The 27,366-nt window shown below is 46.5% G+C and overlaps 1 protein-coding gene across 2 annotated transcripts in view; it reads right to left on the bottom strand.

The window, feature by feature from the left end:
• Nucleotides 1-12,229: 12,229 nt before the first annotated feature.
• PLCB4 (phospholipase C beta 4) overlaps nucleotides 12,230-27,366 on the bottom strand; it is an 86,377-nt gene continuing 71,240 nt past the window's right edge. Inside the window, exons 28-36 of one of the 2 annotated variants that reach the window (XM_056856117.1) lie at nucleotides 26,967-27,032; nucleotides 25,207-25,322; nucleotides 20,163-20,238; nucleotides 19,817-19,992; nucleotides 19,339-19,440; nucleotides 18,759-18,816; nucleotides 17,875-17,961; nucleotides 16,215-16,251; nucleotides 12,230-12,320 (exon numbers count right to left, since the gene is read on the bottom strand). In XM_056856117.1, coding sequence (XP_056712095.1) covers nucleotides 12,271-12,320; nucleotides 16,215-16,251; nucleotides 17,875-17,961; nucleotides 18,759-18,816; nucleotides 19,339-19,440; nucleotides 19,817-19,992; nucleotides 20,163-20,238; nucleotides 25,207-25,322; nucleotides 26,967-27,032 — 768 coding nt within the window. In that variant the 3' untranslated portion in view covers nucleotides 12,230-12,270. The remainder of the gene's footprint in view (nucleotides 12,321-16,214; nucleotides 16,252-17,874; nucleotides 17,962-18,758; nucleotides 18,817-19,338; nucleotides 19,441-19,816; nucleotides 19,993-20,162; nucleotides 20,239-25,206; nucleotides 25,323-26,966; nucleotides 27,033-27,366) is intronic. The other variant, XM_056856118.1, reaches the window with a different exon arrangement.

The following is a 27,366-nucleotide window of genomic DNA, read 5'->3' as shown; positions in this document are numbered from 1 at the left end:
AGGCGATTCTCTCAAATCTCAGCGTGAGATTTCAGGGGCAGAGTTCTCAGCGGACCTGAAATCCTGACAAAAGCCACTGCAATCGCGAACCTGGATTCAGCCCCGGCACAGAATTAATACAGGGGGCAGACAGGACCACCGACTGTAAAAAATCAGGAAAAAAGCATTCGGTCATTAAAGTGCACACAACGAACCGTTCCGACCACCACTTAGAGTTGTGAAACTAAATCTTTTGCATAAGCACAGGACCCCGAGAGTCGTGTGTGTCTGTGTGTGTGTGTGTGTGTGTGTGTGTGTGTGTGTGTGTGTGTGTGTGTGTGAGAGAGAGAGAGAGAGAGAGAGAGATCCACCTCTCCTCTGACCTGCCGCAGACACTAAACGTGAAGCCGCTTTGAATTGCCGCATTGTGCAGCTGCAGAAGAGGCGTCCGTTCAAATCGCTTGAATTTTCAAGCCCATTGATTCCTTCCCAAAAAGTATATTGGATTATAATTAGTTACCACAGCAACAAAGGAGGTAAATTAATCATTAATTTTTGGCAGCACATAGATCTCAATGGAATGTATATTTTTATCACTGTCGAAAAATATACATTTTACAGAGAAAAAAACACACAGATCCTCTGAATCCCTTTCCCCGCATGATTACAGGGTACTAAAGCCACATTTTAAATAACTAGAGAAAACAGCCCATGTGTTAAAACACACGTCTACACACCCTAGGTGCCTTTGCATCAATTTTACTTTCTCATGCAAGTATGCCTATTCAAATACATTGAACTTTTCACCTGTTCTTAATTTATACCCAAAATATAAACCAAACAAAAAAAAAAAAATTAAAATCCGCATTGCAAAACAAATCATTCCATGGAACAGTACCAAACACATGTTCAAAAATCAAAATGAACACCCCTCTACACCAAACCTAGCACCAAAACCTAGCACCAAAACTCTGCAGGGTGCTGACATAAAGGGGGGAGGGGGCATTTTGTGGCATCCAAGGCAAATAACATTTATTTCAATATGAGGTTTGGTGGGCCCAGCCCCCCCTTGTCAGGTGAATATTGATATGTAATGGGGGGGTTATGAGATGGGGTGGGGCGAAGGCTTAGCGTGAATTACACAGTGAGGGTTTCAAGCGACAGGCTCCATAGAACAGGAGGAAAGGAGGGGGGTGAGGTAGAAAGGGTGGGTTTTAAAGGAACCTGCTTAACCATGTCTAGGCTTGGGCTGATGTAGTTAAATGCCTGCTCATTTCTACTTCTAATGGGGCAGATGGAAATAAAACAGAGAGAACTATATCTGAACACTTCTGTGGTCTCTCTCACCTGCATCAAGTAGAGATATGAATTTAAAAAAATACATTGTTTCATTTTGGGTTTATTTTAAGAATTCATATATTCGTCCTCTTTATCCTTCTTATGAACACCTGTTCAGTTTCTTTTATTATTTATTATTATTATGTTTTATTTTTGCAATTTATGGCCCTCTCTGTCCAAAGCCAGGATCGGTGTGTGTGTGTGTGTGTGTGACATCATTTAAAGTATACATCATTGATAATAAACCAGTAATGTCCATCAATAACCCTATAATTAAAACAATAAAATCCCAATTAAAAATCAAGTAAAACCCCAGTGTGGCACCAAAATTTACATCGGATTGGCCAAAACAGACAGGCGAGCCCACCCCGTCAGATCGAAGGGGTGCTTTCTAGCCAGATAGTCCGGCCGGAGGATGAGAGGTTGGTGGGGGGGACAACAACCCAGCCACCCTCCAGGGTAAAACATAAGGGTGTGGGGTGGGGGTAGGGAGGCCAGCAGATATAATACCTGCGGCTGCCCTCAACTACGGGCCTGGTGGAAAAGCTCCGTCTTGCATAAGAACATAAGAAAAGCCCTGCTGGATCAGACCCAGGAGGCCCATCAGGTCCAGCTGTCTATTCACACAGTGGCCAACCAGGTGCCCCCAGGAAGCCCACAAACAAGATGACTGCAGCAGCACCATCCTGCCTGTGCTCCACAGCACCTCATATAACAGGCCTGCTCCTCGGATCCTGGAGAGAATAATAGGCATGCATCATGACTAGTATCCATTTGGACTAGTAGCCGTGGATAGCCCTCTCCTCCATGAACATGTCCACTCCCTTCTTCAAGCCTTCCAAGTTGGCAGCCAGCACTACATCCTGGGACAGGGAGTTCCACAATTTAACTATGTACGTTGTGTGAAGAAATACTTCCTTTTATCTGTTTTGAATCTCTCACCCTCCAGCTTCAGCAGATGACCCCGCGTTCTAGTATTATGGGAGAGGGAGAAAAACTTCGTCTGTCCACTCTCTCCAAACCATGCATAATTTTATAGACCTCTATCATGTCTCCCCTCAGCCGCCTTCTTTCCAAGCTAAACAGCCCTAAGCGTCTTAACCGCTCCCCATAGGACAGTTGCTCTAGTCCCCTAATCATTTTGGTTGCTCTTTTCTGCACCTTCTCAAGCTCTGTAATATCCTTTTTCAGGTGTTTTGACCAGAACTGTACACAGTATTCCAAGTGTGGTCTCACCATAGATTTGTATCAGGGGAGACTGTATTTGTTGAAAAGCTTCTACTGACATTTAAAAAGGGAACTCATTTCTAGCTGTAACTCCCCCCACCCCCACCCCATGCAATAGGGATCCTGAAATTCTCAGGGACAGTAACTGATTCATCAAGGAACCCTCCTGGCTGACCAAATTTCAGACTAAGAGGAGGGAAAGCTTTTACATCTCACAGACAATTAATCTACTGGCGAGCAGGGCAGGCGGAGGGGGAGGGCGGAGGAGGACAACAACATTCTCAGGAGAGGTTCTCCATCACCCCCCCTTGCAATCCTTAAGCAGGGGTGATGGTGGGGCGGTCTATTTGGAAACAAAAACTGCAAAATCCTACCTTACTGCTCTGTCGATTGATTCAGCGTTTTTCTCCCATCCTGACTGGCTTCTGTACTGGTCTTTCTATACGTGCACACAAATACACCCGGCTCGCTGGGCTATAGCATCAGCATTCGGAACACAAGGAAACCCCCTTGCCTTTGTGTCCCAGGCAGAGGGTCACAGCTCCAGAACAAAGCAAGCAAACAGGATCCACTTCTGCCTCTGTTGTTGTCAGGTAGCGCTTCTTTACTCAATGAGTAATTAAATTGTGGAATCCATAGCCAATGGATGTAGTGAGGGCCATAAGAATCGCTAACTTTAAAAGGGGGTTAAACAGATTAATGGCAGAGGGAGGGGTTCAAAAATGGCTGCCAGCCATGGTGACTGAAGAGGGCCTCCATATGCGAAGGCAACAAATCTCTAAATAGCAGTGCTAGGAGGCAACATCAGAGTTGGCCCTCCAGAGTAACTAGTTGGCCACTGTGTGAGACAGGATGCCGGACTAGATGGACTACCGGTCTGATCCAGCGGGGCTCTTCTGATGTTCTAAGAAAGTCCTTCTGAAGTCACTGAGGCAGTGCAAAGAGTAGCAGGACATGGAAACACTCATCAGGATGAACTTGTGGACATGTGCTAACTTTTCTGGGTGGAAGACAACCCTGTCAGGCTAACTGTCCTCACCTCCACCTGGCTGCCGCATCTAGTGGCCTTCATCTCAAGCAACTGTGAAAAGCAGACAGAACAACAATGACTTCTGAAGATTATTTTTCGCTATCAGGTTTAACACATTAAATACATTTGGAAACAAAGATGATTTGGTTCAGGTCTTAATTAGTTCATTTCTGAATGCACACTTGTAGTTGGATCTCGAGGAGGCAGAGGGGAAGGGGCCACTTCAGACTGGGGTGCTGTTTCCCCACTCCTCATTTACTAATTTAGTAAAGAAGCATTTCCTTTTGTCTGTCCTGAACCTCTTTCCCAACAATTTTGTTGGGTGCCCCCAAGTTCTTGTTTTATGAGAGAAGAAGGGAAAACTCCCTTTATCCCCTTCCTCTACTCCATGTATATTTTTTACAAACCTCTTAGCTGTCTTTTGTCTAGACCAGGGGTCCTCAAACTACGGCCCGCGGGCCGGATCCGGCCCCTCAGGGTCCTGAACCCGGCCCCTCAGGCTGGGCCCAAAACCAGCGCCACGCCTCCCCACCAGGAGCTACGAGCCCCATGATGCAGCTTGGCCCGCCTCTGGATGGAAACAGGAGGGGGAGAAAGCCCGTTCCCCCCCCCCCACTGCATGCCGGGAGTGGTAGTTCGAAGCAGCCCTCTGGTGGGAATGGCCTCCGACTGGCTCTGCTTGGGTGCTATCTTGTGACCTGAGGCGGCCGTCACCGTCTCCTCCTCCTTTCCCCCTCCCTACCTGCCTGCCTGCCTGCCTTCATCCAGCCCCCCAAAAGAAGGAGCTGAGGAGGCTGCCGCCAATTGCAGCCGCCGCTGGTGGTTTGGGAAGAAGCCGGAGGCAGCCGACCCGGACCTCAAGCTGTAAGGGGGGCAACGGCTCGCCTCTGGGGCAACCCTCCTTCCTCTCTTTCCTCCCCACCCCTTCCCCTCCGTCTAGCCTCCTCCCTCCTTCTGCTGGTCCCAAGTGCGCCTACTCAGGAGTAAACCGCATTGACTCCCGGTAGAGCTTAGCCCGCCTCCTCCTGTCCGGAGTTGCTCCTGTCTAAGCCGAATTCGGCCAATTATGCACGGGAGGTTTTGCCTTGGATTTGCCACTCTCTAGAGCAGTGGTTCCCAACCTTTTTTTGACCAGGGACCACTAGGACATTTTTGTTCGGTGCAGGGACCCCAAGGTTCAAAATAAAAATTCAGAGAATTTGAAAATAAACTTTAATCATAACTGTTAGTTAAACATTAAACTTAGAATAATATTTGAATATATATTTTTATAATAGAGAACTTTTAATTGAAAATATTAATTTATTATGGGTTTATAACTTTGTTTTGCGGACCTTAATTTAGTTCTCGCAGACCCCTGGGGGTCCACAGACCCCTGGTTGGGAACCAGTGCTCTAGAGGCACATTTTCCCCATCTTGCATGCTCAAAACTCTGCATTGGGGGGGGGGCTTATTGTTGAGCTTTGAGCATTCAGATGGGGAAAATGTGCCTCTAGAGAGGGGCAAATTCAAGGCAAAACCTCCCGTTCATAAATGGCCAAAAATAAGCCCCCATGCAGAGTTTTGAGAATTCAGATAGGGGAAATGTGCATCTAGAGAGCGGCAAATCCAAGACAAAACCTTCCACGCATAAACATTTCCCCCCATCTGAATTCTCAAAAACTCTGCATAGGGGCTTATTTTTGACTTTTGAGGATTTGGCTCGGGAAAATTTGCATTTAGAGAGCAGCCCTAGGATCACACTGAGATAGATTTTTTTTTAAAAAAAAAAATAAGCCCCATATAGCAGCATGCCCAGGAAGCATCAACCCGACCACCTGCAAGACTAGTGACCCGCCCTGCAGCCCTCTCCTTCAAACTGACCTTTCCCACTTCCCCTCCTAAATTTACTTCTTTTTTTATCCTTATTTTCCCTCTCCCTTTTTAAATCGGTCCTAATTTTACCTCTCTTTCCCCCCCCCTCACCCCGTCCTCCTTTTTTGGCGTCTCGCTGAAAACTGCACAGCATCTTTTGCAGAAACGAAGATTTTGCAGAAAGCTGGCCCCTTCCCTGGGCATCGGTAGTGTGCCCGACGAGAGGTAGGCATATATGCCACATCTGGTGGCACAGGGTGGCCAGTTGCCCACTTTTCTTCTGTAGGAAAAGAATAGCCGGTTTCTCTTTGCTGAGTGACATCAGTGGGGTTTTGTAGTCAGATGATGACCATGAGAGATTTTGTGTGCCCTTTCAGTTCCAGCGGTTCCTGTAACAGTGCAATCCTGGCGCTATAAAACCCAGCCAGAGCAAAATACTAACTATATCTTTGTTACGCTGCAGAGGTGAGCGTGGTGTAGGGGAAACCTTCACCTTTAATAGTATAAATGCCTGTTAATTAAAGAGCTTGTGTGTGTGCGTGCTAGTGAGTGGGCTTGTGTGTGTGTGTGTGTGTTTGCTAGTGAGTGAGCTTGTGCGTTACTGCTGAGCAGTATGTGCAGTGTGAATAGGAATTTGTTCATACTTTTTTCAAACTATAGTCCGGCCCCCAACAGTGTTTGAGGGACAGTAAACTGGCCCCCTGTTTAAAAAGTTTGAGGACCCCTGGTCTAGACTGACAAGTCCCAGATTCTTCAGCCATATAGGAAAGGTGCTCCAACCCCGTTAATCATCTTGGCTGCCCTCTTCTGCACTGTTTCCAGATCTGCAGTGCCCTCTTTGAGATTCGGTGACCACCTCTGCTGCACACAGTATTCCAAATGAGTCTAAGCTATAGTTTTATACAAGGGTATTACAATATGGGCTGTTTTTTCCCCAACCCTTTTTCTAATAATGCCTAGTGTGCTCTTTCCACCACTGCCACGCACTTGAGTTGATATTTTTATCAAGCTTTCCACTTCAACCTCCGGGTCGCTTTCAATCACCGTCTTAGGCAGTTCAGACCCCATCAGCATGTATTTAAAATCAGGATTTATTTATTTTTGTTCCAGTATGCACCACCTTACACTTACCCATGTTGAATTTCATTTGCTGCTTTTTTGCTCGGTGACCCAATTTAGAGAGATCACCCTGTAGTGCCCGGCAATCCACCTTGGTTTTCAGGACCCCAAATAATTGGTTATCATCTGCAGACTTCACAACGCCTGTTCACCAGGGGTGTGCAAAAAATATTTTGGAAAAAATCATATCTGGCTATAGCGGAGCCAAAATTGGTATGGGTTTTTTCCAGGGTTCTTTTGGGGAATTCAAAAAAATTCAGCTCCATTATAGCCTAAGGGAAATCTTCCTCAGGCTCTGGTTTTTCAAAGCGCCAAATATATACGGCAGGGCTGCTGGTGACTTTCCTTAAAAGAACTCTAAAGTCTGGTGAAGATTGGGTCAGAGGCTCCAATGTTATGGACCCCCAAAGAGTGCCCCCCTATCCAGGATAACTTTTAACTGTAGAAACAGGAAAACTTTAAACTGTAAAGCCCTGCGGAACCCAGTGCAAATGTGCCAAAGCATTTTTTTTTCTTTTTTGACAGGGATTTCTTCTGTTCTACTGCTGTAGCAGGCGATCCCGAAATGATCCTGAAAAAAGCTGAATTTTTTTGGCTATTTTGGGATCAGGATTGCTGGCTACATTTTAAAACGCCATTTCTTCCCAGGTCAGCTTTCCCAAATGCACCCCCCCACACACACACACACACACACTTCTCAACCCCCTATTCCAAATAATGGATGAACAAATTTAATAGCGCTGGTCCCACTACTGATCCTTGTGGGACCTCACTGCTCACTTCCCTCCATTAAGAGAGCGGCCCATTTAGTCTTCTCTGCTTCCTGCCATTGAATCCATTTTTAATCCATAAGTGGACCCATCCTCCTATCCCATGACTGCTAAACTTACCCAGGAGTCTTTTGTGTGGTACTTTGTCAAAAACCATACAGAAGCCCAAGTATCTGATGTCTACCAGATCACCCTTATCCACATGCTTGTTAACTTGCTCATGAATTCCAAAAGGTTGGTGAGGCAGGACTTCCCTTTGCAGAAGCCAATATAATTTCCCGTCAGCTGGCCTGGTGTGTTGATATGCTTAAGAATTCTTGCTTTGATTCCCCACTCCTCCTCCACATGAGCGGCAGAGGCTAATCTGGTGAATTGGATTGGTTTCCCCACTCCTACACACGAAGCCAGCTGGGTGACCTTGGGCCAGTCACAGCTCTCTCAGCCCCACCTACCTCACAGGGTGTCTGTTGTGGGGAAGGGAAGGAAAGGTGATTGTAAGTTGGTTTGAATCTTCCTTAAGTGGTAGAGAAAGTCAGCATATAAAAACCAACTCTTCTTCTTCTTCTTCAGTAAGAGTTTCTACTAAACCGGAGCAGATGTTAGGCTAACTAGCCTCCAACTCCCTGGATCCCCTCTGGACCCCCTTTTAAAAACTGGGGTGACATCTGCTGCTTTCCATTCCATCTGGAAAGGTACAGCATGCTGTTTCACCCAGCGGCCAACCAATTGCCCTGCAAGGCTAAGGAACGGCAGCGGCCGAGGAGGCCCTGTCCCCTGAAGTGGCTGCTTAGCAATGGCCTGCAGAGGCTGCCTCCCCCAGACTGTGGAGGTACCCTTTAGCCACCATGGCTGGTAGCTACTGACGCACGTCTCCATTTATCTGTCTGGTACCCCGAGTAAAGAAATATTTCATTATGTGCATCTTGAACAAGACCCTCCTGCTCATATTCCTTCTAGGGGGTGTCCTAATATCAACAGTAGATGATCTGAAAGAAAAAGTGGTAGAATGAAGTAACTATCAGAATCCCAAACAGATCCACGGAGGAATGCAAGGAGAGAATTTCAGCTCTTTGGGTTCTCAGTGCCTGAGATAGATTAGGGCCTGGCCAGAGCATCCTGGGTGTTGCCACAGGCAACCTTGTTCCTTCCTTGTTGTTTCGCAAGCAGCTGCTATCCTAGATTCTGCTGTTCCCAGAGTGAATCTAATTCCATCAGAGGAAAGAACAACCACCGGCCGATAAAATGATTCATTTGACGGCTGTGTTCGGTGCTGACAACCAAGGTTTGGAGGGCCACTTTCTGTAGATCAGTAGGCATTTTGCTTTTAAAAGGCAGCTGCTGAATGGATCAATTCAGAAGCAGGCTGACGACCGTGTGGGGCTGAGAAACTCACAGGCGACCTGCAACCCTTGTGCAGGAGGTCAGGAGCTGGTTGGGGAGGGGCTGTGGCTCAGTGGCAGAGCCTCTGCTTGGCATGCAGAAGGTCCCAGGTTCAATCCCCGGCATCTCCAGTTAAAGGGGCAACGCAAGGAGGTGCCGGACTGAGTGGACAATACTGACTTTGATGGGCCAGGGGTCTGAGTCAGTAGAAGGCAGCTTCATATGTTCATGTCCGGGTGTGATCTCTGATGCCTCCTTGTCTATGGAGGCTCAGGTTGCAGCTGTGGTCGACAGCATTTTCCCATCTTTGCTGGGCCTGGCAGCTGGTGCCTTACCTCTCCCGCACGGATCTAGCTATGGTTATCCATGCGATGGTCACTCTAGGCTGGATTACTGTAACTCACTCTATGTAGGGCTGCCCTTGAGACTGATCCAGAGGCTCCAGCTGGTACAGAATGCAGCAGCGAGGCTCCTTATGGGGACCATCACCCCGAGAACATGTACAGCCAGGGCTCCGTCAGCTGCACTGGCTCCAGCTGGAATACCAGATCAGGTTTAAGGTGCTGGTTTTGACCTTTAAAGCCTTACACATATCCGGGACCCTTGTATGTTCGGGACCACCTCTTCTGGTAACCCCCCTGAAGGACATTAAGATTTTTGGTTATAATTTATTGGTGGTCTCCGGCCCTAAGAGTGTGCGGCTGTCCTCAACCAGGCCGGAGCCGCCCTAGCGGGATACTCTGCCTGGTAACTTCAGCGGGATACTCTGCCTGGTAAGACGGAGCTTTTCCACCAGGCCTACAACTGAGGGCAGCCGCAGGTAGTCCATCAATGCTGGCCTCCCTACTTACCCCTTCTTTTTGGGTAGTTAGTACAGTTATGCGGGAGGGGATAGGCCTGCCTGCCTATTTGACAGGGCAGGTGCCGTAAGCACTGGGCACCATCTTTGGTTTTAATGTTTGGAATTTCATTATCTTTTTAAAGGTTTTAATGTGATATATATGTATAATTGGTATTTTATTGTTGTTGGTCGATGGGCGGAAGAGGGCCAGCTTAAGGGGGAGGGGAGCGATCATCACTTCCAGGTAAATACTGATTACTTTTTTCATTTTAGGAAATGAAACCCACAGTCAACAGGCATTGTAGGAAGGAAATCCCCACTGATTGTCAAACTCCACAGCTGTTCCTGCTGTTTGGTCTAAAATGTGGTTCTCCCACAAGGGACCAGGTGACGGCATAACACCAAATCATCACCTGTGACTTCACAATGGCAGGGTGGGCTTGGGCTACCGGGGGGGGGGGGTCCCTGCGCTCTGAAGTTGGCCAGGACAGTGTGACGCACACAAGAAAGCAGGAAGGATGGGCTGGAGAAAGGCAGTTATATCACAAAAGAAAGGGACGGCATGGACAGAGAAGATACCAACATGTGCTGTGAAGCGAGCTCTTGCAGATGAAGAAGAGTCACCACCCCGGAACGTGTGTTACCGGCAAATATGGACACTGGCTTCAGTCAGTGTTATGTTTTAAAGACTGAGTCGATCCCGTGTGCTTTTGGCCAAATGTGCCCTGGGGTCTGGTGAGCCCCTCCTCTTTTGGGAAGCATCACAGCTGTCACCATCCGGCTTCCTGGATGGAACCGCCTTATCAGAGGGACTGGCTGATGTTTCCAAGAAAAATAAATAGGTATGTTTGACTCCACTGGTACCTTGAGGGAATTTTATCACAGGTAAGTGGGACGTGCTGTTTTGTTTTGTCGTTTTTGGCAAAATTCAGAAAAATTGCCCATGTTTTCCAAGTATGCCATTATCAATTTTTTTTATTAGAGATCATGAAAGTTTCCCCTCCCAGGACAGCTACATAATTCTCTCTTTATTAGGTCATTTATAGGAATACACGGGGTCAGTTTGTACAGGCATATACAACAACACGATTGGTGCGGTGGGGGTTCCGGGAAATCAGTCGTCCGATTTTGTTCGAGAACTACCAGTTCCCCTCACTGTCTCCTTTTCCATCGGCTGCATGGACAATTCCTACGCAGGAGGCTGGCGTTGCGTTCTGCATAGTAACTACTGCAGGCTTTAAGAACATGCACGTTAATACTGTAGCAAATTTCTGGATATCTAACAGACATAAAAAGGGTTATTTCTGATATGAAAGTCTGAAAATCTGCATAAATATATAGTGTAAAATTAAATTAACATACTTTCCTTTTTTTATTCAACTAGAAGTATTAAGAATGCCCACATAATTCATATACACATATATATATATATATCTTATGTTTTGTTAATTATTCAAATATTCTGTTATCATACACTGACTCCGTACTTAGCAGTAAGAGAATGACTTTGTGTCAAACGGTATGTACTGAAGTCAAAATTGGGTGTTAACCACATGCAAACAGGGTTTTGGTTACTACGGTTGTTAATGTAGCCACAGGAATGTGAATTTCTACAATATTGTGATTGCATGTGTATAAATACTTTACATTTTCACAGTTACAAACTCCCCCCCCCCCACAGATATTAAACAAATTTAAAGATACAATGAACGGTGGTATCTTGGATTGGCATCAAGTGGATAAAAAATGCAAATGTCACAGAGGATGTAAACTTGTTAAAGTGCCTACAATACAATGCCTTTACTTGTCAGTGGCCCAGCCCTAAGCAGGTTTACTTGGAAGTAAGACCCACTGAATTCAATGGGATTTACTGCCGAGTACGCACGTATGGGACTCCAGCCTATATAGATTTGGCACAAGGGTGGTCTTTCGACTACCCATGGCAATCATTTCAGCAGCATTTTACAGAGTATCGACTTCCATTAGGCCAGACTAACCTTATATGGCCCTTTCTGGTGACCTAATTCGGAAAAACAAAATAACCCACAGCGTATTTATACCGCATGATTCTCTACTCTACTGACTTTATTAGTGGTGTTTATGAAAAGTTAAATTTGCTACAGTTCCACACTGTCGTGACAAAAAATATTACAGCAACGAGGAATTCCCTCTACAAAGATATTTACGGTGTCAAATTCATTGCAAGCTATCTTTTTTTTAGAAAGAAAAAGAAAGAAAGAAAGAAAGAAAGAAAGAAAGAAAGAAAGAAAGAAAGAAAGAAAGAAAGAAAGAAAGAAAGAAAGAAAGAAAGAAAGAAAGAAAGAAAGAAAGAAAGAAAGAAAGAAAGAAAGAAAGAAAGATGGTGCTTGAGAGGCTCTTGCGACCCTGGGCTGAGTGGTACTGGGAAGTGACAAGACAGGCCACTTGGCTCTCAAAAGACAAGGAAGCCCAGACAAAGCATAATACAAAATGAAGAGCAACACAGGTTAAGAACATACAAGTGCAAATGATTTGACAACAGAAAGAATGTGTTATTCTCTTCACCCATTCTGTGCTGATGAGAGAGAGAGAGAGAGAGAGAGAGAGAGAGAGAAGAGAGAGAAGAGAGAGAAGAGAGAGAAGAGAGAGAGAGAGAGAGAGAGAGAGAGAGAGAGAGAGAGAGAGAGATGCTTAATGGTTGGATCCCCAGACTTCAAGTTGGCATGTTGGAGCTTCACACCACTGTGGCCGGCCTACGGTCCATCTCTGCTTCTAGCTTGACCATCTGCTGCATCTCCTTCGCCTGAAAAGCCAAGGCAATTGGGGCATCAGTAGACGTGAACACAGGAGGTGAGACTAGAAATCTAGAACGATCTCTTTGGCGGAGCCGTGTGGCTTGACTCCTTGACATGACTGCTATTGCACTGGTATTACACAACCACAAACACACACATGTATGCCTCAGGATGGCTTGCAGAGGCCAGGACCAAACAAACGAGGACCAAGTTCTCTCTTTGCATACACACCTGGGAAGTAGGCCTGCGCTGAAGCAGACCTCTTCACAAGAGAATCAGGTACATATGTTTGGGGCAGGTGCCATTAAAGGTGTTTCTCTCTGGAAACCAGGTGGGTTTTTTGTCCTAACATGAGTTATCATGTAAAAATTAAATGCCGTCACACATCTCAACTCAGGAAGTAATGGGGGGGGGGAAATAATAAGTGAAAATATGGAGATGTAACAGAGTGAAGACACTTTTGAAATGCTCACGCTTGCCTAAGAGACGCTCCAAATAGAACATTCCTAACGGGCTCCATTCAAGGATCTTGCCCTGCTCACGCGAGTCAATGGGTTGGGTGGGGGGGGGGGTTTCCACCCCTTCACCCTCTTGTTGCAGGCCTGGGACGCCCCCTGGCTGGGTAGAGGGAAAGGCGGTACAAACCACTGCCAGGAACTCCCTCTGTTGACAGACACCTGGAATAAAGCCACTGGGTCAATTTTATCCGCTGAGGCAAGCAGGTTTATGAATAGTCTCTCATGGGAGGATAATCAGCACGATTCAGGAAAGACACCCCAGGGGAGTGGTGCAGCATGCAAAGAACGTGGAAATTCTGGCCTACAAAAGAAAAAAGCTCCTCTATCTTCCACAAAAATGGCTGATCATGTGCACTCCCCTCCTCTGAAAAGGAGGGAAACCCATTTTCCACGCTGAAAGCCAGCGTGGTGTAGTGGTTAGGAGCGGTGGTCTCTAATCTGGAGAACCATATTCGATTCCCCGCTCCTCCACATGAGCGGCGGACTCTGCTCTGGAGAACCAGGTTTGATTCCCCATTCCTCTATATGAGCAGCGAATGCTAATCTGGTGAACCAGGTAGGATTCCCCACTGCTATACATGCAGTCTGCTGGGTGACCTTGGGCTAGTCACAGTTCTCTCCGAACTCTCTCGGCCCCACAGACCTCACAAAGTGCGTGTCGTGGGGAGAGGGAAAGTGATTGTAAGCTGGTTTGAGACTCCTTAAGGTAGAGAAAACTGGGGTATAAAAACCAACTCTTCTTCCTCTAACATCCTCCACAGCCTGGGCCTTCTCCAACATGTCTTCCCCCAGGTGGGTCAGGCGGCTCTCTGGAGAGCCGAGGGGGTGATGCAAAGCTCACTTCTTTGCTAGGGGGTCTGAACGGAGGTACGTTTTTTGGGGGGAGGGATTTGGGACTTTCATTTGGTTTTAATATGTAAGGTTTTAATTATTTGTAAGCTGCCTTGAACTAAGAGGAAAGGTAGGGTATTAACATTTTATTAAAATAATTTAAAAAAAAAACCAGGACAGGGATAAAAACATAAGAAAGGCCATACTGGATCAGACCAAGGCCCATCAAGTCCAGGAATCTGTTCACACAGTGGCCAACCAGATGCCTCTAGGAAGCTCACAAACAAGACGACTGCAGCAGCATTTATCCTGCCTGTGTTCCACAGCCCCTAATAGAATAGCATGCTCCTCTGATCCTGGAGAGAATAGGTATGCATCATGACTAGTGTGAATTTTGACTAGTAGCCACGGATAACCCTCCCCTCCATGAACATGTCCACTCCCCTCTTAAAGCCTTCCAAGTTGGCAGCCATCACCACATCCTGGGGCAGGGAGTTCCACAATTTAACTATGTGTTGTGTGAAGAATATGTGACAAACACTTTCCTGGTCCCTCTTTTCCCTGTTCCGGCGTGTCCCCTGGCTGTTTTTCCATTTGCAGGATCCCACATTTGTGAAATTAGATATTTGTAATCCTGCAAGTGAAGCTGGACCACAAATGATTATTACCTGTGCACCAGCCCATGCTTAGTTCATGACCAGCCAATGGGATGCAGGAAGTATCAACAAGCCCAACTCCCAACTGTCTTCTGCTTCCCCCCCTTGAGGCTGTCATACTCTTGGTCAGGTTTATGTCAGATCCCAGCTGGGGCAAAGATGGCTCGGCTAAGATCTGCAGAGGAGAACTCGCAGGTGGGGACATGATTAAGCAACCCCCCCCCACACACACACACCTTCATGTTACTTCAGCAGGTATGGTTTGGGAGACATCTGTTTGCTGAGGTAACAAGTAGGTTTGCTCTCAAGGAGAGGGCAGCCCCTGTAATTTTTGCTAAAACGTACGGACAACTGCTTGAGCATGCTGCTGTCATATTAGTATAATTCTCCGTGTCTGGCTTTAGCCTCCTACAGGGATTAGCAGAGAGCTATTAATACCCCAGTGATTTCCTTCAAGAGTAAGCTCTCCCTGTGCAGTATATAAATGAATCACGAAAGATGCTGTGTATTTGTTGAAATGCTTTTGTGTTTCTGAGACACTCTGTCACTGTTCTGGCAGATTTGACGCACTATGTGCGTAATTGAAGGATGCTATCAATTTGGCCATGAACGTACTCGACAGTCAAATTTACTACGCTCAAAGGTGTTGATTAGATATCAGCCAATCCCCAAAGAGCAGCTGTGCCAAAGAGCACAGCTGGGCATTGGGGCTTTTTTTTTTGCGGAACCTCCAAGGAAGCTGCCAACTTAAACTGATCGGCAGCTACTGGAGCTTCCAGTGACGACTCAAACAAACAGGGTAGGATTATATTGAACACATGAACACATGAAGCTGCCTTATACTGAGTCAGGCCCTTGGTCCATCAAAGTCAGTACTGTCTACTCTGACTGGTAGCAGCTCTCCAGGGTCTCAGGCAGGGGTCTTTCACATCACCTACTCACCTAGTCCCTTTAACTGGAGATGCCGGGGACTGAACCTGGCACCTTCTGTATGCCAAGCAGAAGCTCTACCACTGAGCCACAGCCCCTCCCCAACACAGCATTTATTTATGACTGATCTTCAAGATATATGGATGATCCGTCTATTTCAACAATTGCCTGCTGGGCAGAGGAGTTCTACGGGATGGGCGACAGGGGGTGGGAGAAAAAGGCCAAGGTGTGCTGTGTGCCACATGGTTAGGAAGGAGTGCCGTGAAGCAACCTGACAAACAGGCAATGAACAGCTGAACCGATCATCAAAAAACTCCCCTCCCTGTTCGTGACCAGTTAACAGGATGTGAGCCAAACTGGTGGGAGTTTGAGCAACCCTCACATAATTGTCGTCACTGTTTGAAAGTCACTTCCTAGTTTCCGTGCCAAAATTCAGAATACCAGCTGGCCCCACCCTCAGGACACCTGGGTCCCATTTCTTCCAGAAGCACCACTCTGGCTTGGAATGGGAGGAGACTTCCTGCTCATTTGAACTGTGCGTCTGGCCAACCAGGCACTCCCAAACGAGGCACTTTGGTTGGCGCATGCGCAGAGGTTCATTCAACCCCTTCCTCCTAGTCTCCTAATGAAACTCTAGGGGATGGTTAAGGAGCAACAGGAACTTTCGTACCCAGGCACACACATGACGGCCACAGCGGCGGAGCGTCTGAGCCATGGCATTAAAGCATCTCTATTCGCCACAGCATCGATAGTATATGCAAGACCACACCCCGCCCACCACACCATGAGGACACGGATGTGAGCTCTATGAGCTGGGGGGGAAAAACTTGTGGAAATCCAAACAATGGTGAGGGGAGCACATCTCATCTCGAGCTGCATCTGCACAAAGCACCTCAGTGATAATTATTTATTTCAGAGTGTATAATGTATTGACTGTTATAGCTTGCTCAGTATAGATAGTTCCTACCTTGTGTTTGAGAGACTGCATGACAGGATTTCAAAAGCTGTTTGCACAAAAGTAATAATGTCAAAATTGAGTAATACAACAAGAAGGCAAACAAAATGCATGAAAACTGAGGTGACACAGAAACAAATGCAAGAAAAATAAAACCATATAATTTACAAATTATAAACTAATAACATTGTATAAGACAAAGTGAGTTTCTACCTGTATTTTGCCAATTCCACCTGTTAGATTAATCAAAGCTATTGTGTAGTATATGTGCTGCCTAAATTGTCAACACTTTCAAAGGCTTACCAAGTAGAATCTAACACATTGCCCACTGAGAAAACCATTGTCCAAAATAAAGTTTTGCAATCTTGGCCCTCCACAAAGGCCTTCTGAGCTTCAGAGTAAAAGCCAAACAGATGAAAATTTTGGAACTGGACAGAGAGAAACCAGGCGAGGAGTGTCAACCTTTGGATGCGTCCGCCCAGAACTGGTTTCTTGATCAAACAAAGAAAATATGTGGCAGTAAAAGGGTTCAGGATTGGAGTAGAAATGATAAACTATGCTGGAAACTACAACAGAACATAATTTCTTCTAGGTCAGGAAGGCAGACCACCACTTCCCCCTCCCTTCTCATTCCAAACCTTTCTTGGATACTGGCATAAATCAGTAACAACTGGCTAAGCGAAATCAGAATTTTTGGGATACCAATATGGTTGGTTTCCATTTGGAGTCAACCGCTAATGCCTGCTCGTCCTTTCAGAACAGAGGTTGTTATAATTTTTGGTTTCCATTACGAAGCACCGTAGAGAGGGAGGCGCTGCCATAAAAAAGGGAAAGAACAGAACAGGGGCTAACCGGTGAAATTCCCCTCTTTTAGACCCAACCCCAGACTGCTGGCTTTACCATCGGTCCCCAGGCTCAAAAGATACAAGGAGGGTTTTATTCCCCCCTTCTCTTTTTCAGTGCGGATTGTGCTCTGCAGGCTGCTTTGGGGGTGGTTGTTTGTGTTCCGGGGGCGGGGGGGGGGCCCTCTGCTGAAAAACCTCCAGGGAAGGTTTCCTCTCTGTTCTAGATGCAGAATTCAGATGACAAAGGTGGCCAGGTTCCATCTCTAATTCAAGGTGAATTACAAATTCTCCCTATAGGCAGCCACTAGCAGGACTCTAACAAATGTTAGAGAAGCTTGTGATAGTGAGGACTAGATCCTTAACCTCTGTGCCAGCACTGAACCCGAAAAAATGAAGGGGACTTGCAATTGCATAGGGAATTGGAGATAACAGTCTGTAGACATACTGATATGTATGCACCAGAGTTGTTACCCAATGAAAGAAATGTTCTTTCTTCAAGCAAAAAAAAAAAGCTCTGCTACTGAGCCATGGCCATCCCCCATACACCCTGAATATTTATAAGAAAACCCTTTTAAAAGACCACACCCTGGATCGAAAGGTGATATAAATTCTAATTACAGTTCATATTAGTTTCAATTCCAAATTAAAACAGCTGCCTTTGCTAACTTGACTTGAAGGGTCATTCACTGTAAGTTATAGGCAAGGATGAATTCTACCCAATTTTCTTCCTTTTCTTTTGAGACTTGAAAATTATATAACTCTTACATTATTTCTGTTACTGTCTGTGCTCCTGCAATATGATTACATCGCTATTTCTACGCCATTACCTGCTCATTTTGTTTCTCCAAAATTTCGAGATGCTCCAGTTGAACTTTTTTCAGCTGATCCATTTCCTTGGATTGCTTCATGGCCAGCTGTGAGCAAAAACCAGACATGTGCAGGTAAAAATGCAACAGAGAATTCTCTCTGTGGATGTCACGGGCTCTAAAATGAATTCCCCCCCCCACCTTGTTTTTGGAGTGACGCGAATCTTGATGCTACATAAGAAGAGTTGGTTTTTATACTCCGACTTCCTCTACCATTTAAGGGAGACTCAAACCAGCTTACAATCACTCTCCCTTCCTCTCCCCACAACAGACACCCTGTGAGGTAGGTGGGGCTGAGAGAGCTCTAAGAGAGCTGTGACTAGCCCAAGGTTACCCAGCTGGCTTCGTGTGTAGGAGTGGGGAAACAAATCCAGTTCACCAGATCAGCCTCCGCTGCTCATGTGGAGGAGAGGGGAATCAAACCCGGTTCTCCAGATCAGAGTCCACCGCTCCAAACCACCACACCACGTTGGCTCTCCAGGGATGCAGGGAGAACACAGGGAGAGGGTCAGTCTGCTGGAGAATTCTCATTTCAAGAGATATCGGCTTGGCCTTTTGTTCTTCCCTCTGATACAATTCTAATCTCCACTGCAATGCATTGTAAACGGGGACCTGATATTTGGGTACAGTCTGTTTTTTTTAAATATGCACAGTGTGCTTTGGTCTGTCCCCTCTTGCATGAGGAGTCTTCCAACCTGCTTGTATCTTGCAGATGAATCAGCTTCCACAGCCCCTGGAAACAGGTGAGCTTTTCAGGTTGAGTGGGGACAGCTTTCACAAAGCAAAACTTCTGAGAAGTACGAAAGGCCAAGCGACACAGCGGAAACCGCCAATTATCAACTTACCCGCTTCCTTTCTTCTAGAAATTTCTTTGTGTTGCTGCTGTTCAGTTCCCTGACACGCCTACAAAAGACAGTTCGACGCTATCAAATGTGCTTACTTTAAAAATAAACATGTGACTGAGCAGAGGGTAGTTTGGACTCCCATGATAACTCTGGTCTTATGTTAGCTGCTAATGATGGTTGTTTGGTGAAGCCCGCCCAAGTCTGCTTTCCTCTTTAGAGCTGCCCAAAATATTCCAACCCCAGTAGAGCCAACTGGTAGCCCTTGGGCAGAATACAAATATCAAGACAATTTTATGTTGGATCCCAATCGGGGGCCCCAAATGTTTTTCAATATATTTTATTGCGGTCAATTGACCAGTCTGGCCCCCAAACATAATCAAAGGATGATCAACTTTCATTCATTTGGAACATAATACTGTTGCAAAGTTGTCAGAGATGGAGACTTGATGGGCCTGGGCCTGATACAGCAGGGCTTTTCAAACGTTTTTATGATACAGGCCATAAGCTTTTATTAAACAGGTGATGAGCATTTACTAACAGATAGCTAGGAAATATGAAAGCCAAAAAATATAATCCTTACCTCTCTCTTTCTGCTTTGTTTTTAATGGATTTATCTTGGCTTATGGCTTTACCGTTCTCCATTGAAATTTTTGCTTGGTTGGCGCGCATTTCTTTGCTTTCCCTACAAAAGTGCAAGGAAATCACAATAAATGTTTTGATTAATTTACTGCTGTCCTTTCGTGCTGGACGAGCGGGCCCTTCCGTAAAAGACCGGACTGCTGCAGCAGCCATTCTGGGGCAGCCATTTTGTAGCTGTGCCCATCACCCTTGCTCTACTGTATCAAAACGCTGGGAGGGCCATTCCTAGGGACCTCGAAAAATAGCGACCAGGGGGCTTGGTGACGTCAAGACCTTTTTCTGCGGTCTGGCATCTACTGGCGTTCCGTTCCAACAGACCCTCCGCCCTCCTGCTGGGGCCCCCGGTTTTGTAAGAGTCTAGATCCACTCCCGCCCTCGGAGGCTGGGCCTGGCCGGACGGTGAGCCCCGCCGCCCTCACCTGTCGTGAGAAAACTTCAGCTGCTGGGTCTGCTGCTCGTGAGCGCTCACGAGCAGTTTCTTCAGCAATTCACACTGCTGGCTCAGGTGCAGGTCGCGCACCTCTTGCTCTTCAGCGCTGTGCGTGTTGATCATTTCGGACCACTCTTTGGTGTGCTGAGCCACGATGTCTTTGACCTTGGGGGAACGAGAAGTGCATCAGCACACGGACTTGCCTGCGAAAGGCCAGCCGCCACCCCTTTCCCTGCTCCTTCTTGCAGGCCTGGGTGTCATTTGCTGAATCTGGGGGCTCACGCAGGCATTTCTACATCCTCAAGTGACAGAATGAGCAAAATTTAATCTCTTACCTTAGATGTGTGATCTGATGTTAATGTTTGAATTTTATTTTCGAATTCTTTCTTCATCTCAAGGCAGTTGTTTCCTCTGTGGACAAGAAAAAGGGAAATCCAAAACAAACACTCTGCACCGAAGCCTCGTAATAAATGTTAGCCAGATACCAAGAAACATATTGGACTAAAATTATTCCCTTTCACGCATTAGTCACAAATTACCAATTACTCTTGGCTTAGTGGTGCTTAAATTAAATACAATACAATTATGCAATTATTTCCATGTCAGGACAATTACTCAACTGCATAAAGGATGTATCAGAAGTTCTATTAACTAATCTCATCTACTTAGGAGATATTTTCAAGGATAAGAATAAAATTCTCAAATGGATTCCCCTTTTCCCTTTTTACTATGTGCCATTTAAAAAATATCTGACGAAGAGAGCTTTGATTCTCGAACGTTCATACCCCCAAAATCTTGTTGATCTCTAAGGCGCTACTGGACTCAACTCTGGCCATTCTACTTGGGGTTGCCAGCTCCAGGTTGGGGAATACCTGGAGATTTTCAGGGTGAAGCCTGTGGAGGGAGGGGTTTGGGGAGGGGAGGGACTTTAATGCCAAAGAGTCCAATTGCCAAAGTGGCCATTTTCTCCAGGGGAACTGATCTCTGTTGCCTGGAGATCAGCTGTAATAATGGGAGATCTCCAGCCACCACCTGGAGGTTGGCAACTCTAGTTCTACTGCAAACCAACTCAGCTACCCTCTGAAAAAAAAACTTTGCCTAAAAACTGCCAACATGAAGAAATGACGGTTTTTCTTCTGTTTTCAAATACCCATTCTGTCTTTATTGCACCTAGCAAAATCTGTACTCTATTTACAGTCCATCCTTACCCATTTGGGGGCTGGGGATGGCGTGGCCAAGGCACGGTCACGGTGCCTCCAAACCCATTTCCCGGCCGCCGAAAGGCTTTAAAAATTTTAAATGGGGCATTTTCCCACATTGAGAACACCGAAGTTCTGCCTGCAAAAAAGCAGGCGCTGCAGCGCCGTTCTCCCCACCGGCATGCCAAGCCAAAAAGGGACAGGAAGCTGCCCCCTGGCCGCTCTGCCCCTGGCACGTCCCGGGAATGCCCTCCGGGGACGCTGGGGCGGGCCTTTGCATTGGTGGGATGCTGGCGGAAGGCCCAGCCCGTGTCCCTGGGCAGCGTTGCTGCAGCAGCGCCAGGAGGCCGGTGTCCAGACCATCGTGGGTGGCGTAAGAAATGCTAACGCTGGCACAGGGGGCACGAACACTTGAGCAGCCCCTTCCCGGCCTCCAAAGGACTTTCGTCCTTTAGGCTCAGGAATGAGCTGCCTGTGTCAAAGGCCATTTCAAGTCACCCAGAGGAAACTGTTTACTCACATCACTCTGTGGCTACCGGGAAGAAAATGTTGCATCTGCATGGTAACACTCCCGAGCCATTTGGTGGGCCCAGAGCAAGGAGTGCCCAGTGGACCCCTCCCCTTCTCTGCCCACCACTAGCTCCCCTGCCCATGCCCTCCTTCCTGCCCACCCACACCTGCTGGCACACTCTTCCTACACCCGTGCCCGCTGCCACCCACCTCCGCATTCCCCAAGGTTGCTGGGTGCTGCCTGTGGGTGAGGGTGCCCCTGCCGCGGCCTCAAGGAGCACTGCTGTGCGCCGGCCCTGCGATACTCCGATCAGGCAGCCAAGAGCCCCGGCGGCAGGCAGGCAGCTCAGCAGGGAATGGGCGGGGTGGAGGCCCACCCCCTTCACTCTCTGCTGCTGCTTCCTCCCCCTTTTAAGTGGCACATAGTAAAAAAGGGGGGAGGGGATCCACTTGGGAATTCTGAGCTCAGCTGGACTACTTGCGGGGGGGGGGGTCTGCCCATGAGCCCAGCAAGTCTTGGGACCCGCTCTTACGGCCACATCTTAGTATTTAGACTATCTTGAGACTGAAGGCATGTCGAGATGAATAGGAATAATTATAGAGCGCATCAATGCAACTCCACTGGCTTAGATACGTTAATTATCGTGGCAACTACTAGTCTCAGCTATTTAGAATTCTGTAATTTCTTTGAAGTACGATTGGTTTTACAATGCATATTATATTAGCTATGTTTATTATTCTCCGTTTAAAGCAGTCCATGTTCTGAATTTGCTAGATATCCTTTTGTGTGGTAGCAATCTCAGGTTGTCTCTTTCTATGTTTTCTGTTTTATGTGTTTTAATTATTTTATCAGTTTTTTTTTCTTTTTGTATCTATTATCTATGAACTGCTGGCAATGCTGTGCTGTCTTCAAAACATCATGTTGGTGGATCTAATTCCCCAAGGGGATCCTGCCTTTTCTCTGGCAAGCAAGCAATGCCCCTTGTATGGCGCAGAAGGCGCCCCGTGCTGCCTCACAGTGGCTCAGTGGCAGAGCCTCTGCCTGGCATGCAGAAGGTCCCAGGTCCCAAGCCCAAATGGCATCTCCAGTTAAAGGGACCAGGCAAGGAGGTGATGTGAAAGGACCTCTGCCTGAGACCCTGGAGAGCTGCTGCCAGTCAGAGTAGACAATGCTGACTTTGATGGACCTTGATGGTCTGATTCAATAGAAGGCAGCTTCATGTGTTCACCCTGGCCCTCTTGCGCAAATGGCTACTGTACAACCGCAAAGCCGTCTTGTCCTGCTATTGTGTGTGCAACAAACTTTACCAGGGAACAGTTTGTGTTGAAGTTCTTAGTGTGCCCCCCCTCCTTCGACATTTCCCTGCACCCCTCTCTCTTGCTTTAGGCCTGAGTTCTGGTATTGGAACCAAGCTGGGTGAGGAGCCCTGAAGTGAAGGAACACACAGTGGTTAAGAAGAAGAAGAATTGGTTTTTATATGCTGACTTTCTCTACCACTTAAAGGAGAATCAAACCAGCTTACAGTCACCTTCCCTTCCCCTCTCCTGTGAGGTGGGTGGGGCTGAGAGAGCTCTAACAGAGCTGTGACTAGCCCAAGATCACCCAGCTGGCTTCGTGTGTAGGAGTGGGGAAACCAATCCAGTTCACCAGATGAGCCTCCACCACTCATGTGGAGGAGTGGGAGAATCAGATCCGGTTCTTCAGATCAGACTCCACCACTCCAAACCACTGCTCTTAACTACTAAACCATGCTGGTGTAGTGGTTAACAGGGATATTGGGAGAGACACACCGGGTGATGCTCTCCTTGCCCATGCATATCTTTGGATGCTAACAGACAGATCTCTCCAGCCCATGCATTGTATATGCCTGGAGCACGGGGTCCCTCATCTGGGATCATGCGGAATGCAAGAGAGTTTCTTGATGCAGGATGCTGCCCTAGGGCCATGGGGCAGAAACACGATCCTGTAATTAATTAATCAATCAATCAAGTAGAGGTGACTTGTCGCATCACAAAAACATGATCCTGTAATCAATTAATCAAATAGAGGCGACTGTCGCATCTAACTTGACCAGAATACAGCCAGGCTAGATATATCCTGCAAAGCCCAGCATGTAGTTATTTTCCATGCTGCTTATTCAGATCTGAGCGCATGAGTGAAATGGACACATGAATGCGCCAATTCCCTCAAGACTCTGAGACATGGCAGCTGCAGTGTGCAGCTGCAGTCCTTGCTGAAATGTACGAGGCTATTAGCCCATCTGTCAACATACAAAAGGGCAATTATATATACTTTTGTACTCCCGCATTCAGAACAGAAGAGATGAGAGGACTTCATCACACAACACACAATTAACATGGAATCATGTAAACAAGGAATTAATAGGGAACCCTCTTAATTCTCCTGGACGTTTCAGCAGCTTTTGATACCACTGATCATGGTATCCTTCTGGACCGCCTTTTGGAGTTGGGACTTAGAGGCACCATTCTGCAGTGGTTTCAGTCCTACCTCAAAGGGGGGGGGGTTAAGAGTATGATGCTGGGGCACCCCTTGGCCTCTGGGGTCCCTCAAAGTTTTGTCGTCCCCCATGCCTTTCAACATCTATGTAAAACCACTGGGAGAGGTGATTTGGAGATCTGGGCTGAGGAACCACTAATACGTGCGTGACACTCAACTCTAGCTCACACTTCCAACAGATCCCAGAGAGGCTGGGGGGAAGAAGAAGAGTTGGTTTTTATACCATGATTTTCTCTACCTTTAAGGAGTCTCAAACCGGCTTACAATCACCTTCCCTTCCCCTCCCCACAACAGACACCTTGTGAGGTAGGGGGGGCTGAGAGAGTTCTGAGAGAACTGTGACTGGCCCAAGGTCACCCAGCAAGCTGCATGTGGAAGAATCATACCCGCTTCTCCAGATTAGAGTCCACTGCTCATGTGGAGGAGCAGGGAATTACACCTGGTTCTCCAGATTAGAGTCTGCCGCTCTTAACTACTGTACCACACTGGCTCTCTCCCAAATGAACACTCAAATACGAATGCCTTGTCCCATACAAACCTACCTGTCCACCCTGGTCTTCTTCGGAGGCCCTGCTTTAGGTGCCCCCTGCTATCTGAGGCTAGATGACTGGCAACCTGAGAAAAGGCCTACTTGGTTGTGGCACCAAAACCTTGGAACTCCCTTCCCAGGAAGATTCGTCTGTCTCCCTCCACATCTGCCAGCAGGTGAAGACTTGTTATATTTTGTTCACCCTCAATAACTGTTATTGATCCTCCTCCCAGGTTTTGGTTTCATGCGTACTTGTCTGTTTATATGCTTTCACTGAATTATCTTATATACACTTCATTTTAAATGCTGTTTTAATGTTTGCTAGGTGCATTATTTATGGAAATAGAATTATTTATGGAAAAGGAATACTATTCCATTAGACAGCAGACTTGTGGACATGTAGATATCTATGCAGCTAGTTCTGATACTGTTCCCACAGTACGGACCAAGAAATCCACATAATGGGGTCATGCACAGATACGGATAATCCACATATTTGCAGAAAATCTTAATTTTTTTTAAGGGATAACATTTTTTAAAAGTAAGTCCTACTGATTAGCAATTGCTAAATCTCAAATGCCAAAACTGCTTTGATAGTTGTACATCACTTTAAGAGGCCTTACCCCTTTTTCTTGATGGCCTTTTCAAGGATTTTCTCATAAGTTAACTTCTCTTTGTTATACTGTGCTACTATTTTGTCAACCTGTGTGCAGTGCAACTTCTGCATAACACTGTGTTCCTGCAAAATAAAAAAGAAGAGTCTTATCAGGCGTCAGGTTGGGTTATTAGAAATTTAAATGTATGTCACCACATACATTTACCTGGACTTTTATGTACATTTGCTGGGACCGTATGCATTTCTAACCCTCCTATCTTGCAGGATTGCTGACTTTACCTTATGCACTCTTGCTACCACCGCTCTGTCATTTTCCCCACTTCCTTACTAGGGTCTCCGTCCTTTTTTTGTAAAAACAACCTCACGTAGTGTGTTACATTAGGTCTAGTGGTTGTCTTAACTGGATCTTTACACAGTTCCATAATTCAAATAACCAAGTATTTAATATATAGTTACTGCTAAATGAAGTTAGCTTTTTTCTATCTAGATACCAAAATATCAAAGGATTGAGGGCAACATTATAAATGTAAACAAACTATCTTCTGCTTCTAAATGACACACTTTAGAAGTGTGTTCACGTGACCCTTGGTGGGGTCTTCAAGGCAAGAGACATTGGGGGGGGGGGTCCGCCATGGCCTGCCTCCGCGTCACCCCTTTGGTACACTGACTCCACGTTTCATTGTCCCTCTCCAGCCATACTGCAGCTTTGCTGTTATACCTATTCCTTAATCCACAGTCTTTCTTACAAAATCTTAACAGGAAAATTTCACATGGTCTTTAATGCTAATGCTTTGAAGTTCTGCCATTTTTTAAAAAATGAACTCAAGTTCCGAACTACATTAATGACACCTCTGGGAAACAACTTTGAGAGGCTGTCTGTAACTCACACTGAGATGAAAGCGCACACGTTCCAAGTGCAGAGGGATTTGGAAGACATTTTTATCTGAACGGCATTAACAAGCTGGCCACTTCATCGTGGGATATAAATGCAGACTAGAAATTGGAAAAGGGGGGACGGGGCAAGTGGCCTATGATGCCCTTTCTCTTGAAAGGTCAGACATTCCTGAGCTAAAGAAAGACTAAGGGTAGAGAGGTTGCCCTCTGACTGAAAGGGGAACAGGAAGCAAGAGCGAAGAAACTTCCTGCTGGTATGTAAATGTCAAAAAGTTAAGCTCCATGGGGGGGGTGGGGGGAGAAGAGCAACCTCTAGAAACAGAAATCCTGATGCATCTACCACCCCTTCCCTCAACTTTCCTTTTGCCCTTTACAGCAATCATCGCGCACCCCCTCTTTTTCCTTCCACTCTTTTATCCAGATCCTGCACATGAACACCTTTGGGCCTGATCTGGCAGACGCTGCTGCGTCATACAGCCCTTAGGGAGGGGACAGAAGTGGGGAAGCCCCATAAAATCTCAGTTTCACTCAGCAGCTGTTAGACTGAAACAGCCCACACGGGGCAGAAAAAAAAACAGGAACGCTCCAAAACTTGCCATCATACACAGTGGTGATTTCAGCTCGTCTTCCACTTGGGCAGCTGGTCTTAAAAATTGTTCCCCTTATCCCCACAGTTCCATAGTTTCCTTCTTGGGATGTAAGTTTGATAAATACATATAAATACCCAAGATGAATTGCAGTGATACCTAATCATTATGTTCCATCATTTTGTCACTAATCACAACATCTCCCCCATACTCTGCTACCTTATCTCCCCGAAAAAGACAAACGGAAAGCACCCAACATGAAACCCGTTTTAAAAAATGACCATACCTTTCCGTGCCTCTTCTTTAAAGCATTCAGTTCTTTTTGCTGCTTTTTCATGTGCTTTATAAAGGCCTGTACCCCAAAACAAAACAACCCAAGCAACATATTAATTTCTGTTCACAATGCTCAGTGTCATAAGCACCCCGAGAAGGACACCAGCCCATACTGTCTTGGCTTAAAAATACATCACACACTGATTATACATGTAACCCAAGTTGGGGTATAGAAGTAACTCCATGCAGGAATTCTGAGTGGATCCCAAAGCCGCTGGCTTCCCTCAGTCTGCTGGGCATATGTGGACTGGGTAGGGGCTGCCAGCTCTGGGTTAGGAAATGCCTGGAGATTTTGGGGGTGAAGCCTAAGGAGGGTGGAGTTTGGGGAAGGGAGAGACCTCAGCAGGGTATAA

This window comes from Euleptes europaea, chromosome 10, assembly GCF_029931775.1.
Source record: "Euleptes europaea isolate rEulEur1 chromosome 10, rEulEur1.hap1, whole genome shotgun sequence".
In the NCBI taxonomy this organism is placed as follows: Eukaryota; Metazoa; Chordata; class Lepidosauria; order Squamata; family Sphaerodactylidae; genus Euleptes; species Euleptes europaea.
This window is presented reverse-complemented; position numbering and strand designations above follow the sequence as displayed.